Below are 13,376 nucleotides of genomic sequence, written 5' to 3' on the forward strand. Positions count from 1 at the left end.
AGCATGACGGAATCATCCACCGCCCTTGGCTCGGCGAGTAGGACGGCCCGAGCTGGGGAGTGTCTACAGCGGTCAAATCCCCTAACCTTACGAGCTTAGCGGACTACACTGCACCAAGCCAGCCCGAGGTGGGGGCGGGCGGAAAGCCTCCAACTTATTCTCGACTCAGTTTAACAGAGCCTCAACACCATCATAGATTTTCTGTCACAACTATTTATCCCCTCTGGGTAGACGTTCAATATTCTCTTCTAGACCATGAGACTCTCACGACGGTGACGCTAGATCAATATAATCCCGATAATCCTCTTGATACCCTCCAATGGCCCTCCGTTTCCTCCCCCCCAGAGCCGTTGTCGCCCGCTCATCGGCTTCTATATCGAGCATCACCAACCTCACTCGAGCCTCAACACCCCTGCACCGCTCATTCATCACCCTCCCGTCCTCCGAGCCTCAAAGATTAACGGCCAACCGCACTCTACCATACCCCCATGAACCTCTTTACGATCTCATAGCCGACGTGGATTCTTACTCATCGTTTGTCCCTTATTGCTCTCGCTCTCGAGTAACTCGCTGGTCCGATCCCGACCCCGATACCGGGCGACGCTACCCCACACTCGCCGATCTACATGTCGGATGGGGAGGCTTCGACGAGGTCTTTACAAGTCGATTGCGCTGTGTTCCTGGCCAATCTGTTGAAGCCATCAGTGGGGAGACTGCTCCGGGGGGTACAGGGCCTGACGCATCGGCTGTCTTCCGAAGCCTTGTGACACGCTGGTCCGTGAGACCAATATCTGGCCCACCTTCACCGCACACTGAGGTCAATCTCTCTATCGACTTTCAGTTTACAAACCCACTCTATGGTGCTGTAAGTGCTGCTGTGTCAGACAAGATCGCCAGCATGATGATAGAAGCCTTTGAGAAGAAGGCCTTTGAGAAGCTGGGACCTCAACGGAAACTCTGATGTTGCCTACCTACATACAGTAGTGTTTGGGATTATACCCTCATTCCCCCCTCATATAAATACCTTGAAGGAATCTAGAAATAGTCTAGACTAGATTACTTGCATAGACTCAGGTGGGCATACCACGATTTACTTAAAACATGCACGACACAATAGAAGGGGCCATGAAAGGTACCATACCCAACTCACTCATGTCGATCAAAAACAAGCTTAACTTAAAACAAATCATTCTTCTTCCTACTCCATTCATTCTACGTGACGCGTGTCTAGGACGGCCGTGTCTATCAAACGTGCTCGTCCGCCATATCCAAATCAAAACCAAGACCAGACCAGACCAAACCAAACAGACAGATAATAAAAAACTAGAGCGTCATCTTTGCGCCAATACCTCGACTTGATCAGCTTCAGGCGAAAACCGAGCCAAGATAGCCGACACAAGTCTTCAACATTGGATCGTGTTCCCATTCCCTCCATATCGTCGTTTCAACCATATCATCATACTCCGATCCACATGCATATAGGACAATTCGTGACGCCTCTGCGATATGAATACGCTAACCATGAGTTGGGAAAGGATCAAAATTCCGCTGCCTCGTTTTTCCATCTCAAACAATAGTAGAAAATCCCAGAAGAAACTGCCAAGGAGATGTTTTTGAAATCAGGCCGGCAACCGATGCCGACAAGGTATCTGCGAATAGACAAGTAAGACTGTAATATTAAATCAATCTCAAACGTTCATTTCCTCATCGGCATGGAATCTCATTTCTTGCTAGGCCTGGACAATCGTTAGCTTGTTGTCTCAGTAGTTAGAGGACTCGAGAACTTACTTCTTCTTTTGAGGTTTGCCAAACAGAAAACCTGCCATTCCTGAGTGATCCTTGGAAGCCTTCTTGTGCTTGCTGGACTTGCCAGTATTAGGGCCAACTGTGACAACGTTGGGCGGCATTGGCATATCAGGTCGAACACCTCCTCCGACAGGCCATCCCGCGGGTGGTCGAACTCCTCCAGGTGGCATACCGCCAGGAGGCATCATGGGAGGTCGCATGCCTGCGCCCATGGGACGGGGTGGAATAGGAATAGGGCCACCGTGCTTGTGTCCATGCATGCCCGGCGCGCCAGGCATCTTGGGGTGTCCCAGCGGAGGCATCTTATCCATTGGCCACATCGTCATGGTGATAGCCCAGTCAGGCTGAACCACCTTCTCCCAAACGGATGGCAGGATGATCTCGCCATCGGGGCCGATAAGATCATAGTGTCCTTCCATTACATGAGGACCCAGAACATCAACTTGCATGAAAGCCTGCTTGATGAGATCTTCCATACCCTGCAATATCGTTAGCCATCGCTCGTCGACTGTCCTAATCCGAAGTACATACCTGCCAAGTGGCACACAAGTGGAAAGGGAAGCTAAACTTTCGACCAACCGCATCCTTGAATCGGATTGGGGCCTGCTCAGCCTTCTTCTTAGACTCTTCGAGCTTGACCTTTGTCTCTTCTTCAATTTTCGTCTTAAGTTCTGCGGCGGCTTTCTTAGCGGCTTCCTCGGCTGCGGCAGCTTCTGCTGCCTTCTTATTTTCCTCCTCGATTTTCTTAAGGGTCTCAGCCTCAGCCTTCGCGCGAGTTTCTTCTTCGAGCTTCTTGAGCTTCTCGGCTTCCTCGGCCGCTTTCTTTGCGGCGGCTTCCTTAGCCTCTTGCTCAAGTCTCATGAGGCGCTCGGCTTCCTCTTGGGCCTTCTTCGCGGCTGCGGCCTTTGCCTCAGCTTCCTCTTGTAGTGCCTTCTCAAAGCGAACTCGAGCAAGCTCTTCAGCACGCTTTCGCTCTTCCTCCTCCTTCTGCCTCTTCTCCTCAGCAGCCCTCAGTTCAGCCTCAAATTTCATTCGAGCTTCTCTTTCGGCCCTGACCCTCTCTTCAGCTTCTCTCTTACCACGCTCCTCCGCTGCCCTCAATTCAGCCTCGAGCTTCAGACGAGCCTCTTCTTCGGCCTTGGCCTTGGCTTCCGCCTCTGCTTTGCGCTGTTCGGCGGCTGCCTTCATCTCGGCCTCATACTTCTCTCGGGCCTCCCTTTCTGCTTGTGCGCGCGCCGCAGCCTCAGCCTGTCGTTGTTCTTCAGCTGCCTTCGCTGCAGCCTCGAACTTCTTTCTGGCTTCTTCTTCAGCTTGGATGCGAGCCTCTGCCTCTGCCTTTCTTCGGTCTTCAGCGGCCTTCATCTCTGCTTCGAATCTGAGACGAGCCTTCTCCTCGGCTTCTGCCATAGCGCGAGCGTGTTCCTGTGCGCGTTTCTCTTCAGCCTTTCGTTCGGCTTCCATTCTTTCTCGGGCAGCCTTTTCTGCCTCAAGCCTGGCCCTTTCGATCTCTTTCTTGGCTTCCTCTTGGGCCAGTCTCATATCCTCCATTCTTCGAGTGAAGGCTTCCTCAGCTTCTCTTCGGATTTGCGCCTCAGCTTCCTTTTGCTTTTCGGCAGCCTTGACTTTCTCCTCCATAGCCTTAAACGCAGCAATCTCAGCTTCCAATCGAATCTTCTCCGGATCCTCTTTTGGAGGAGCGGGTGTGGCTGGCTTGGCAGGAGCCTCAGTAGGCGGAGGAGGTGGTGGTGTAGTGAGTTGCCCAGGTGGTATTCCAGCCATGTGGGGTGGCCCGTAGAGGGGATGAGGCTGTACGGCGCCATAGTAACCACTTGGAGGTTGCTGGTAAGGCATCAGATCATACATGCCTCTACCTTCTCCTCCATAGCCAGCACCGTAAGGGCTGGCAGGGTCACCGTAGCCAAACGGCACCATCTGGCTGTTCGCAGGGTATCCCATATAGGGTCCCATTTGGTTTTGGTATCCTGGTTGCTGGCCTCTGCCGTACATTTGACCCGGGCCAGGGCGCCCGCTGGGTTGGGGATGCCCATATGCGCCACGGCCATAGGCGCCATACCCACGAGGATCTTCCAGATTGGCGGTGGGTGGCGCTGCACGATCGCGCCGCGGTCGACGATAAGACTGTCTGGGCTCCTCTTCAGGTTGGTAAAGATCCTGGGGAGGACCTTGTTGACGGGGTTGCAATTGATGGGGTGGCGGTTGGCGACCAGGCAATTGCTGGTGATGAGCAAGCTGCTGATGGTGTGGTGGTGGATATTGAGGTTGAGGCGGAAGCTGGTGAGGAGGGAGCTGATGCTGACGCTGAGAGAGGTGATGACGATAATGTTGGTCGTGGTCGCTAGTTGAAGCAGAGTCAGACGGGCCAAGACCGTCGTCGTCGTCGTATTCGTCGTCGTAAAGGTCTTCTTCAGAGTCGGTGTAGTCCTGGCTGGTCTCCTGCGAAGAATCGTCGCTGTAAGATGCTGTCCCAGAGGCGGACGTCTCAGTAGGACGAGTGCCGGAGGTAGGGGCTCTGGAAGAAGGGCGTTGTTTGAGCCTGGTAAGATGAGAGAGTGAGCTGTTTGGTCAAGAGAGTAATGCGCAACAGATGAAGCGCAAGTGTAGGAGAGACAAGTAAACAAAGCTAGAGGGGGGCGCAGTTGAGACAACTAGTAAGGTGGATATGAGAGAGACAAGAAGGGGGAGGGAGGGGAGGAACGCAAGCGCTGAAAGATATGGGTAGGATGGTAATGGAGGGAGGGGACTCACATAGCAAATACTTGGTGGGATGCCCTCTACCCACGACAATCCACAGGAGAAAGCCGGAGTAAAGGCGCAGAACGCAGGTTGGAAAGGAAGAAGATAGGCAACAAGCACAAGTAATGCTCAGCTGACAGGGTAGAAACAATGCCTAGCAACCCCCAAAGTAACAGAGCCAACGATGGGGGGAAACGGAGGACGAGGTCGTAGCCGCAGTAAAAGAAAAAAAAAACACAACGGCAAGTGTTTTGGTACGAGGGTCGTGGCGAGGAAGAATTGGACTTGCGCGACAGGCGTAGAGTGAGGGGTCGTAAAATTAAGTGAGTACGCCACCAAAAGATGACGAGGGCGTGACAGCGGAAGGGAAAGGTCGGCTGGTCACGAAAGCAGTGAGACGGGGGAAATGCCTGCTTGTGAAGCTGGTGCGGAGTCGCAGAACAAGAAATGAACGATGGTGCGTTGTGGTTGCTGACCGAGGAGGGTACCAAAGTTGTATCTAGCAGAGTGCTTGCTTGCTGTACGGCGCACGTTAAGATCAGGCGCAAAAGAGTGTGGGCGGGGTGGATTCAGGCGGCGGTTGCGAGGATGGAAAAGCGGCAGAATCGATCGGCGGTGAGGGGTTCCAGATCGTTTGCTGATGGACCACTGGTCGAAATTCCGACCAATACAGTTGAGAGCGGCGTTAATAATGTCTGTAGAGGTCGAATTGATGTTTTGCGCGCAGAGAATCAGGTCTTTGTCTGACCAAAAGATGAATTGACAAACAACCGCTCCAGAGTGAATCGACTGAAACGACGAACGACCGTTGTATCGCAACGGTGAAAGCTTGTCGAACCAGAGCTGTGGGTGTGCGTGTAAGTAAAGTATACTCTAAAATTCGGGTGTGTCCGTACAGTCTAAATTTTTGAAGAACCAACTTCGTGGTCACAGGATGCCAGTCCGAGCTTCGTGTGTTGGAGGAAATCAATGATTCCAACTAGGAAGACGACAATCAGTTAGTAAAGTTAAACACAACGTGAAAAAATCATCTAGATAAAATCTTGAAGAGTGAGTATCCCGGTTGGTCAGGATCTTTCTCCCTTGCATGAGGACTCAGCAACATAGCGGCGCGGAAAAGTTTCCTGCGAACCCAGTCCCTCAACTTGAAACGGTGATCTGAACAAGACAATGGGTTGGATCTCGGCTTGAGCCTAGAAGAATAGCGTCGATTGAGCACCAACACAACGCTCGATCACCAAAGTTTCCTGCATCGCGAAGCCATGCCATGTGCTCGCTGCGCTGGGAAGACTTGCTGGGCACCAAAACACCCATGGTTCTTGTCAGCCGCCCTGAACTGGGGCACCCTGGTTCGTCGCCCTGTCGATGGAGTCGGTGGGGACCCTGCTAAAGCATCCATGCTGCTAGCGCTCGTTGGGCTGGAGTTGGCGGGATGTTTAGGCGGTCCATCGATCTGAATGGCCGTGCTTGAAGCCCCCCTAGGCTCCCCAAACTCCCGGTTTATCCCAGGCGTCCGCTGCCATTTCCAGTCTGTCAAATGGCTCTCCCCTGTGCCCGTCTACGTTTTGGGTCTTCGTAGGCTGGTCACTGGTGGTAGGGCGTCAAGGTCTGTGAAAGCATTTGCCCAACCCTATGTGGGGGCCAAAAAGAGCGAGCCTCAAAGCCTAATGGTCCCGTTGGTCATGGAAAGGACCTAGAGCTGTGGCAGGGAAGGGAGAGTGGCAGTGGCAGTGGTGATGTTACAGCAAGGACAAAAGTATTGTAGCATCGCCGTAGGAAGGGCAGACCGCAACGAGGTACGACAAAGAGTGCCTGAGAGGTATTGCGGACTATGTGCGGCGGTGTTTCTTTGGTTCGCAAGCAGAGTGGGCAGGGCCATGAATGAACGAGTGAATGTCATGCAGTCATTGACCTGCTTCCCGTTGATGCTAGCTAAAAGCTGTCGCCGGGGCATATTTGCTTGCTCAGCTGTTTTTGACATGACCAGTGACGATCACATGGACCATCGTTTCTGGAGTTGAGCCCACCCCCAGAGATACATCCGAGACAAGAAAGGTGTTCATGCGGAGAAGATAGAAAGAGAAAGAAGATGAAGCCAGAGAGGGAATAGTAGACATTATCGGAGTCAATACATACCTTGCAGCAGGATAGTTTGATGCTTGTTTGAAGATCTTGATGAGACAAGTTTGATAGACAACAAGAAGACAAGTATAAACCAAAAATTCTATCAACAAAAGCGTTGTTGTTTGGTGGATTGTTTTTGTGTGAATCGGTAGTGGACGGTAACCAGCTTGTTTAGCGGGGACTTTGAGCCCAGATGGAGGAGGGGGTGGTGGGGTGAGATTAATGCCCTGTACTGTAGGTAGGTAGGTACTATTTGTAGTAGCCCGAAGGGTGCAAGTGGGAGGTGCGTGAAGGACTCAAGATCCAGTTTCATTCGGTTAGATAGGGCATGGGTCCATGGGATGAAAGACTTCTTTCAGTGAGACAGATTTCGAGTTATACGCACAACAAATAAAAACAGGGAAAAAGGGAAAAAGGGAAAAAAACAAGGAAAATGACAGCAAAACAGAAAGAAAGAAAAAAAAGGAGGCCGAGGGCCAGACTCTCTCTGGCTCTGACTCTGACTCTTTCTCTTCAGCTGGGCTGCAAAAGGATCCAGGGATGCCATGGCGGTGCTGCAGCCCAACGTTACGCAGCCTCCAGTCAAAGATTGGATACACAAATTTTTTAGTTGCTGGGGAGGCAGGCACAGAATTCCAGTGAATTGCGGCGTGAATCGCTGACCGCCAAAATGATATCGTTGTCTTATTTTAGCGCCGAGGTCAACCGTTTGCTGTCGAACCCAACACTACCAGCTTCAATAGTGGACATCATCTGTGTTGTAGACGGGATATACCGGTAGATATCGCGTTTCAACCTGGAGATATACTGAGTTTCTGATATCATCATGAAACAGGTAATCGAACATATCTCAAACAGAGAGTTCCTGTCCGACAAAGGCTGTGCAACGTCATTGTCCAATGACATATCATATTCGACCGTTTGCGAAACGTGAAATCGGAACGGACCGAGGCGCAGTGTCGCTATCCGAACTAAAAAAAATCACTGTATGATTGAAGGGATCAATCAGTCATACAGTATCAGATAGAATAATAGGAGAGAAAAAAGAAGAAAGAAACCTCAGGCATTGGCAAACTACGAGGCCCTTATATCCCCAATTCACTGTCATTTTTGAGTTCTGTTTTCCCCTTCTTCTCTCAGTCAACGAGAACGAAGCAAACCTATCGCCTCGCAATGATCCTCTTCAACCCGCTGCCCCCCATTCCGCGACTGGCTAAAAGGCACGATTTGCGCCCCATTTCCAGCGTTGAGGCCCGAAAGGAGGAACCCAAGGGCCAGCTCATCCATCGCAAGGCACCCACAACAACTCCGTGAACTGCAACAATCAACAACAGGGTTTTCATCATGGTTGTGATCAAAACTGCTGAGATTTACATCCAGTTCAAAGTCTTGAGCGCTTGTGTAGAGATGTTGAATTGAGGTAACTCATATTTGCACATACTCATCTCAACTTGATACCACCTAGCCAGGAATAGCAGACACCAAATATTAGCATTTCCACCTTCCCGCAGAGCCTCAGCCACCCAGGCGTGGCCAAGTGGACAGTGGCAAAGAAATTATAACGCATTTTCACCATCAAGTGACTTCCATCTGACACTTTCTAACAGTCTATCCCCTGTCACTATAAACTCGGCGATGGAAACAGCCCAGGTGAAGTGTGGCTGAATAAGCCTGTCGAAGAGGTATCAAAGGTTTGAAGAGTGCGAATCCCATATTACAAAGAATGAGTTAAGACCAGGTTACCAAGAGACTCAGACTCAGGATGTAAGTTGAGCTAGTGATTAACCATCGTCTCCCTGGCGCCATAGCGGCTCGCTTGCAAGTGATCCATAATCAGGGCCATCATCGGCATTCCACGGGGAATAAACATCATGTTCCGCATTCAACGTGGAGAAAATCCATCTCTCTTGGTTTCGAGTTTCAATGCCAATCGTGTGCTGGTCGCTGTGAGACCTGAAGCATCGTGTATTCTAACCCTAAGACCAATCTTGGTAGCACTCAACGACGCCCCTTGGGGTATTACAGAAGGGAACCGAAGCTGATCCCTCTGTTGCATGTTGTAAATTTCTGCCTAAGCCAGCAGTTGGTATTGGGTAACTCCAGTTCTGTAAATTCAACACTTCTCCCCTGTCAGACTTGATTATCACCACCCACCTCAGAGTCAGGTATACCCCACCGACCTGTCCCTGTATGGCGCCACGTGCAGATGCCCAGCAATGCAGAGTTGGGCATTGCTATCTCCACTTCTGAGTTATCTGTCAAAGCCTCAGAGGACCGCTTTTGTCCGTCTTATGCTCTACCTCTTCCATTCCAAATTTTCTGGCCCAAGGCTCCGTCGACCGTTGCAAGTGAACTAGTCAGGCACATCCACGCACCGGACTCTACGGGAAGAACTTCCTGTCAAGCATATGGTGCATGTCCTGGCCACGCCTGTACTCGCTGTTCTGAGTCACGGCATCGTAATGCAGCAAGTCTGCCTTGTCATTGGGCGAGACTCTCATGTGCTGTATACATCGCTCACCGGACGACCTCTGCCGATGACTTGTCAAGCAACTCGCGAGCCGCAGCAATCTCGTCTGCATTGTATCCTTGCCACAGGGGTTCCTGAGCCCCATATCGACGAACGATCTCCGCTAGCTTCGCTGTGGCTGCCTGGTTTAATTTTGTAAGAGTCTGCTGGTCTGGCAGAGAGAACTCATCACTCTCTGACTGTTTCTTGAGTTTGGCATTTTCGGCCAGAATCTTATCAGTGACCTTCTTCAAACCATAATAGCCCCGGAGATAGTCTTCGCAAAGCTCAATGCTTCGGCAAAATCGCTTAACCGAGCTTGCTAGGTACTTCTGAGGAGACCCATCACTTGTTTCGTTGGCTGCCATCAACGTCACCTCACCTAGCCTTGCGTGCAACTATTCAGTAGTGTCAGATGAGTTCATTCCTAAGAACAGAAAAGCAACGTACGTTCCACGCATTTGGTACTAGCACAAGAACCTCTTCCATAGCATAGATAGCTTGGGAGTACAGGCCTTGAGAAAGGTAGAGGTCAGATAGCTCAGACCAGGCCTCGGCATCTGTAGGGTTGAACTCGAGCAACCATACTAGCGCCGCGATTGCCTCCGTTGTCTTTCCCATGGATCGCAAAAGAGCCACTCGTCGCTTCGCAATATACTAATGTTTGTCAGTACAACATCTTGACAGCCACAAGGCCTCGTCATGCTCACAATGTTTGTTCCATCCTGCTGCAGAAGATCCTCGTATTCCTTCAGCACTTGCTGAAGCTCGCTGTTGTCCGTTGCCTCCGCTTCCTTGATCAATCCCTTGAGTGCCATGACGCGTTCGTTCTCATTGCCAAAACGCAACAACAACCTCTCCAAGCACAGATGCGCTGAATCGTCGTCGCCTGTTCGAAGGCATGTGATAATGAGGTTTTCATAGATCGTCCATAGCTCAGGTGTTTCGGCTGCCGAAAAGAGTGATACAAGAGGAGAAGCCGAGAAGGCCTTGGGGTTGCCCTTCAAGATGATGGGAGCTTGTTGCGCAAGGTGGAGAGCTTCAGCAGGTGATAGCTGGCCTTGTGGCCTGGTGAGAGAGGGGACCATATTGTTGCAATGGCTTTGTGACGGTCGGTTCGGTGTAAATACGAATGTTCGGCAGATAAGAGGTCTTGTAGTGACAGATTCGGCAGGGGAGGGATGATGGCGTTTATCGTCTACCTCACAATGATACAGGTCAATTGAACACAGGAGGCTTGATGCTACGTGCACCATCGACCACAGCACGTATATGATTGGCTACTTGAGGGGAGTTCATGGAACACGGGTTATCTAATGATCCGAAAGAGATTGTTAGGCTTTTCTAATTGGATAAACAAATGCCCCACCCTGAAATATCAAGACAAAATCCATCTCTCCACAGAAATTTTTCTTGAACCTCGAGCATCCTTCTTCCTCACTTCCGCAGTGTCAACTACTTGCGCCTGCGAGTGCATGCTTCAAGGACATCACGAGTCCAAGATGGCGTCCTCAGCGCCAAGTGGCGAGGCCATCGCGAGCCCAACACTCGAGTCGATTCCTGTCCAGGGCATGGCCGCGTTGGACGTCAAGGATCCGGTCACAGAGGCCGTCAACGAAGCTGCCGTGCCCGAGACACAGGCTGCTGAGGTGCCGCCTCATCGGTCGCATGACCCTACCAACAACTTGAAGCGGAGTGATCCCTTCCAGTTCGGTAGCCGGTACTTGAATGAAGGAGATGATGTCTTCGAGTTCAATGCCTGGGACCACGTTGAGACTGACGATGCATACAAGGAGTATGCTGAGGAGCAATACGCGAAGCAGCGTCAACATCCTGTCTCGGACTTTGAAAAGAGTAAGTCGCCCACCCAAAACTTCACACAGCGTGCCCTTCCCTCCTGGTGTCCTGATGATACACAACCAATGCATAGTTCATCTGAATCTACTGAAGACAAACTATACCTTCTTATTCTTTCGCTCCCATCTGATCTACACCATATCCTCATATTTCTTCTCGCAATCTGAAACATTGAAGAGTTGCTAACATGACAACTCAGGAAAGTTCAGCCAGGACCCTGCTAGATGGTGGAATTTGTTCTACAAGAACAATGCTGCCAACTTTTTCAAAAATCGCAAATGGCTCCAACAGGAATTCCCTGTCCTGGCCGAGGTAACCAAGGAAGACGCCGGTCCCAAGGTCATACTGGAGATTGGTGCTGGAGCCGGTAATACGGCCTTCCCTGTCTTGGCTGAGAATAAGAACCCACAACTGAAGATCCATGCCTGCGACTACTCAAAGACAGCCGTAGAGGTCATTCGCAAGAATGAAGCGTACAATCCTGAGGTTATCCAGGCTGACGTATGGGATGTCACCAGTGATGACTTGCCGCCTGGACTCGAGGAAGGCTCCGTAGATGTCGCCGTGTTGATTTTCATCTTCTCTGCTTTGTCGCCCGATCAATGGGCCAAGGCTGTTCACAACGTCCACCGAGTACTCAAGCCGGGAGGCCTGGTCTGCTTCCGAGACTATGGAAGAGGAGATCTGGCCCAGGTCCGGTTCCGCAAGGGTCGATACCTGGACGAAAACTTTTACATCCGAGGCGACGGCACACGTGTTTATTTCTTTGACAGGGATCAGCTCGCCGATATCTGGACTGGCAGGATGGCCGGCGAAGATGTCAAGGCTACCCTAAAATCTGCCATTACCGACTCGACAGCTGTGGCCGAGAATGGCACAGATGCTGCTCAGAACCCAGATATAGAGGAGATAAAGACAGAGATACCCCTGTTCGAGGTGGAGAAGCTTGGTGTTGACCGACGATTGCTCGTCAACAGAGCCTCCAAGCTCAAGATGTATAGATGCTGGCTGCAAGGTCGGTTCAGAAAGAAATAGACTACAACATCTCAAGATGAACACATGGATCCGCCCGTGTATGTGTAATGCAATGAGGCTCCCTTAGCAGTGGTGTTGATAATCTAATAGAGCAGAAGATCACGTATCTTTGCTCTGTCATCCGTACCAAAACCTATGCCGTCTAGGTAGGCATTCAGTCCACCATATTTGTCCTCGAGGTGTTTTTGGATACCAATAATCATATCATCCGCAGTGTGGAGCCACTCGTCTGTCAATCCAATTTCACGAATCTCAATGAGGCGCTGTTCACGTTCAGAAATGAGGGCCTCGTCACTGAGAGCATAGTCATACTCAATGGCCGAAATAGGAACATCGAGAATCATAAGCACAAGTGCGCAAATGAGACCTATTCAGGAGTCAACTTTAGCACTATTTGAAACATGGGGTTTTATTACCTGTGCGGTCTTTGCCTTGAGTGCAGTGAACGAGGGAAGGAAGAGCAGCCTGGTCGGTATAAAGTGATAGAGCCTCACGAATCTCCCGAGTGGATTGATCGAGCGTATCGAGACCCAAGCCTACGAGCCCGCGAGGAATCATGACTTGCTGCCCAAGGATATTGATCGCTTTAGTGCGGTAGCCACAAACAAACAGGAACACCACGCGGCTAAGGCAGTCAGTGACTAGTTTCGACACTGAGGTGTATATGGCTTACAAGAAGTCCCACCATGAGAGTTGACTTAGGAGGAACAGTTCGAAGGCTCGCCCTGTGATCTTGACTTGTCGATAGTCCAGTCCAGATATTTGGAGTGGTTCAGCAAGAGCTTTGTTGGATTCAACGAGAGCAGGTATACTGGACTGTTCCTTTCGTCTTTTTGCTTGGTTGAGGTGCTCGGTTCTCGGTGGCTGTTAGTATGTTGTTCTTCTCTGGGAAACACTTCGGTCTCACTTGGTCCTAAGATCTATGATCGTCTTGATACCCATATTATCTCTGATGAACTGCCTGTCTGAGAGAGTGGCATCATCTAGAGTTGTCTCAGCAATTGTTAGGCCTCATCTATGTGTGATATCTCGTACCTGGCCTGGCAGCGCGATAGAACAAACCTTCGCGAATTCGCCTAATGAGAATTAGCCAACTATGTCTCCTGGTGCGACAAGTAGTGATACCTTGTGCCCAAAAAGGCATTGACCGTTTGGCCCACATCACGGAAGTTGAGAACGTTCTCAAGGTCAACAGAGGAAGTCATAATGGTTTGCCAAGAAACCTGCTGCGTGGGAATAGAGTTAGCAAGTCTAATTCAGGGTCCTCAAGCCACCGATAGGATTGCAGCTG

General features: G+C 50.7%; 6 protein-coding genes across 6 annotated transcripts; 2 read left to right on the forward strand and 4 right to left on the reverse strand.

The window, feature by feature from the left end:
• Positions 1 to 319: 319 nt before the first annotated feature.
• FPRO_04245 (uncharacterized protein) lies at positions 320 to 961 on the forward strand (the record flags this gene model as incomplete). The annotated part of the gene is made up of 1 exon (XM_031229734.1): positions 320 to 961. The coding sequence occupies one exon, from the start codon at positions 320 to 322 to the stop codon at positions 959 to 961; it is 642 nt and encodes a 213-aa protein (XP_031079941.1).
• Positions 962 to 1,403: 442 nt separating this feature from the next.
• Positions 1,404 to 1,565, reverse strand: FPRO_04246 (uncharacterized protein; the record flags this gene model as incomplete). The annotated part of the gene is made up of 1 exon (XM_031229735.1): positions 1,404 to 1,565. The coding sequence occupies one exon, from the start codon at positions 1,563 to 1,565 to the stop codon at positions 1,404 to 1,406; it is 162 nt and encodes a 53-aa protein (XP_031079942.1).
• A 155-nt stretch (positions 1,566 to 1,720) lies between these two features.
• On the reverse strand, positions 1,721 to 3,774 carry FPRO_04247 (uncharacterized protein; the record flags this gene model as incomplete). The annotated part of the gene is made up of 3 exons (XM_031229736.1): positions 1,721 to 1,736; positions 1,789 to 2,285; positions 2,338 to 3,774. The coding sequence occupies 3 exons, from the start codon at positions 3,772 to 3,774 to the stop codon at positions 1,721 to 1,723; spliced, it is 1,950 nt and encodes a 649-aa protein (XP_031079943.1).
• Positions 3,775 to 9,201: 5,427 nt separating this feature from the next.
• FPRO_04248 (uncharacterized protein) lies at positions 9,202 to 10,281 on the reverse strand (the record flags this gene model as incomplete). Its single annotated transcript, XM_031229737.1, has 3 exons — positions 9,202 to 9,591; positions 9,644 to 9,850; positions 9,904 to 10,281. 3 exons carry the CDS (start codon positions 10,279 to 10,281, stop codon positions 9,202 to 9,204), a joined length of 975 nt encoding a protein of 324 aa, XP_031079944.1.
• Positions 10,282 to 10,695: 414 nt separating this feature from the next.
• On the forward strand, positions 10,696 to 12,085 carry FPRO_04249 (putative ABP140-actin filament-binding protein; the record flags this gene model as incomplete). Its single annotated transcript, XM_031229738.1, has 2 exons — positions 10,696 to 11,047; positions 11,250 to 12,085. The coding sequence occupies 2 exons, from the start codon at positions 10,696 to 10,698 to the stop codon at positions 12,083 to 12,085; spliced, it is 1,188 nt and encodes a 395-aa protein (XP_031079945.1).
• An 83-nt stretch (positions 12,086 to 12,168) lies between these two features.
• FPRO_04250 (uncharacterized protein) lies at positions 12,169 to 13,290 on the reverse strand (the record flags this gene model as incomplete). Its single annotated transcript, XM_031229740.1, has 6 exons — positions 12,169 to 12,452; positions 12,502 to 12,710; positions 12,759 to 12,941; positions 12,993 to 13,068; positions 13,121 to 13,161; positions 13,211 to 13,290. The coding sequence occupies 6 exons, from the start codon at positions 13,288 to 13,290 to the stop codon at positions 12,169 to 12,171; spliced, it is 873 nt and encodes a 290-aa protein (XP_031079946.1).
• Positions 13,291 to 13,376: the final 86 nt, after the last annotated feature.

This window comes from Fusarium proliferatum, assembly GCF_900067095.1.
Source record: "Fusarium proliferatum ET1 genome assembly, contig: FPRO_scaffold004, whole genome shotgun sequence".
NCBI lineage: Eukaryota > Fungi > Ascomycota > Sordariomycetes > Hypocreales > Nectriaceae > Fusarium > Fusarium proliferatum.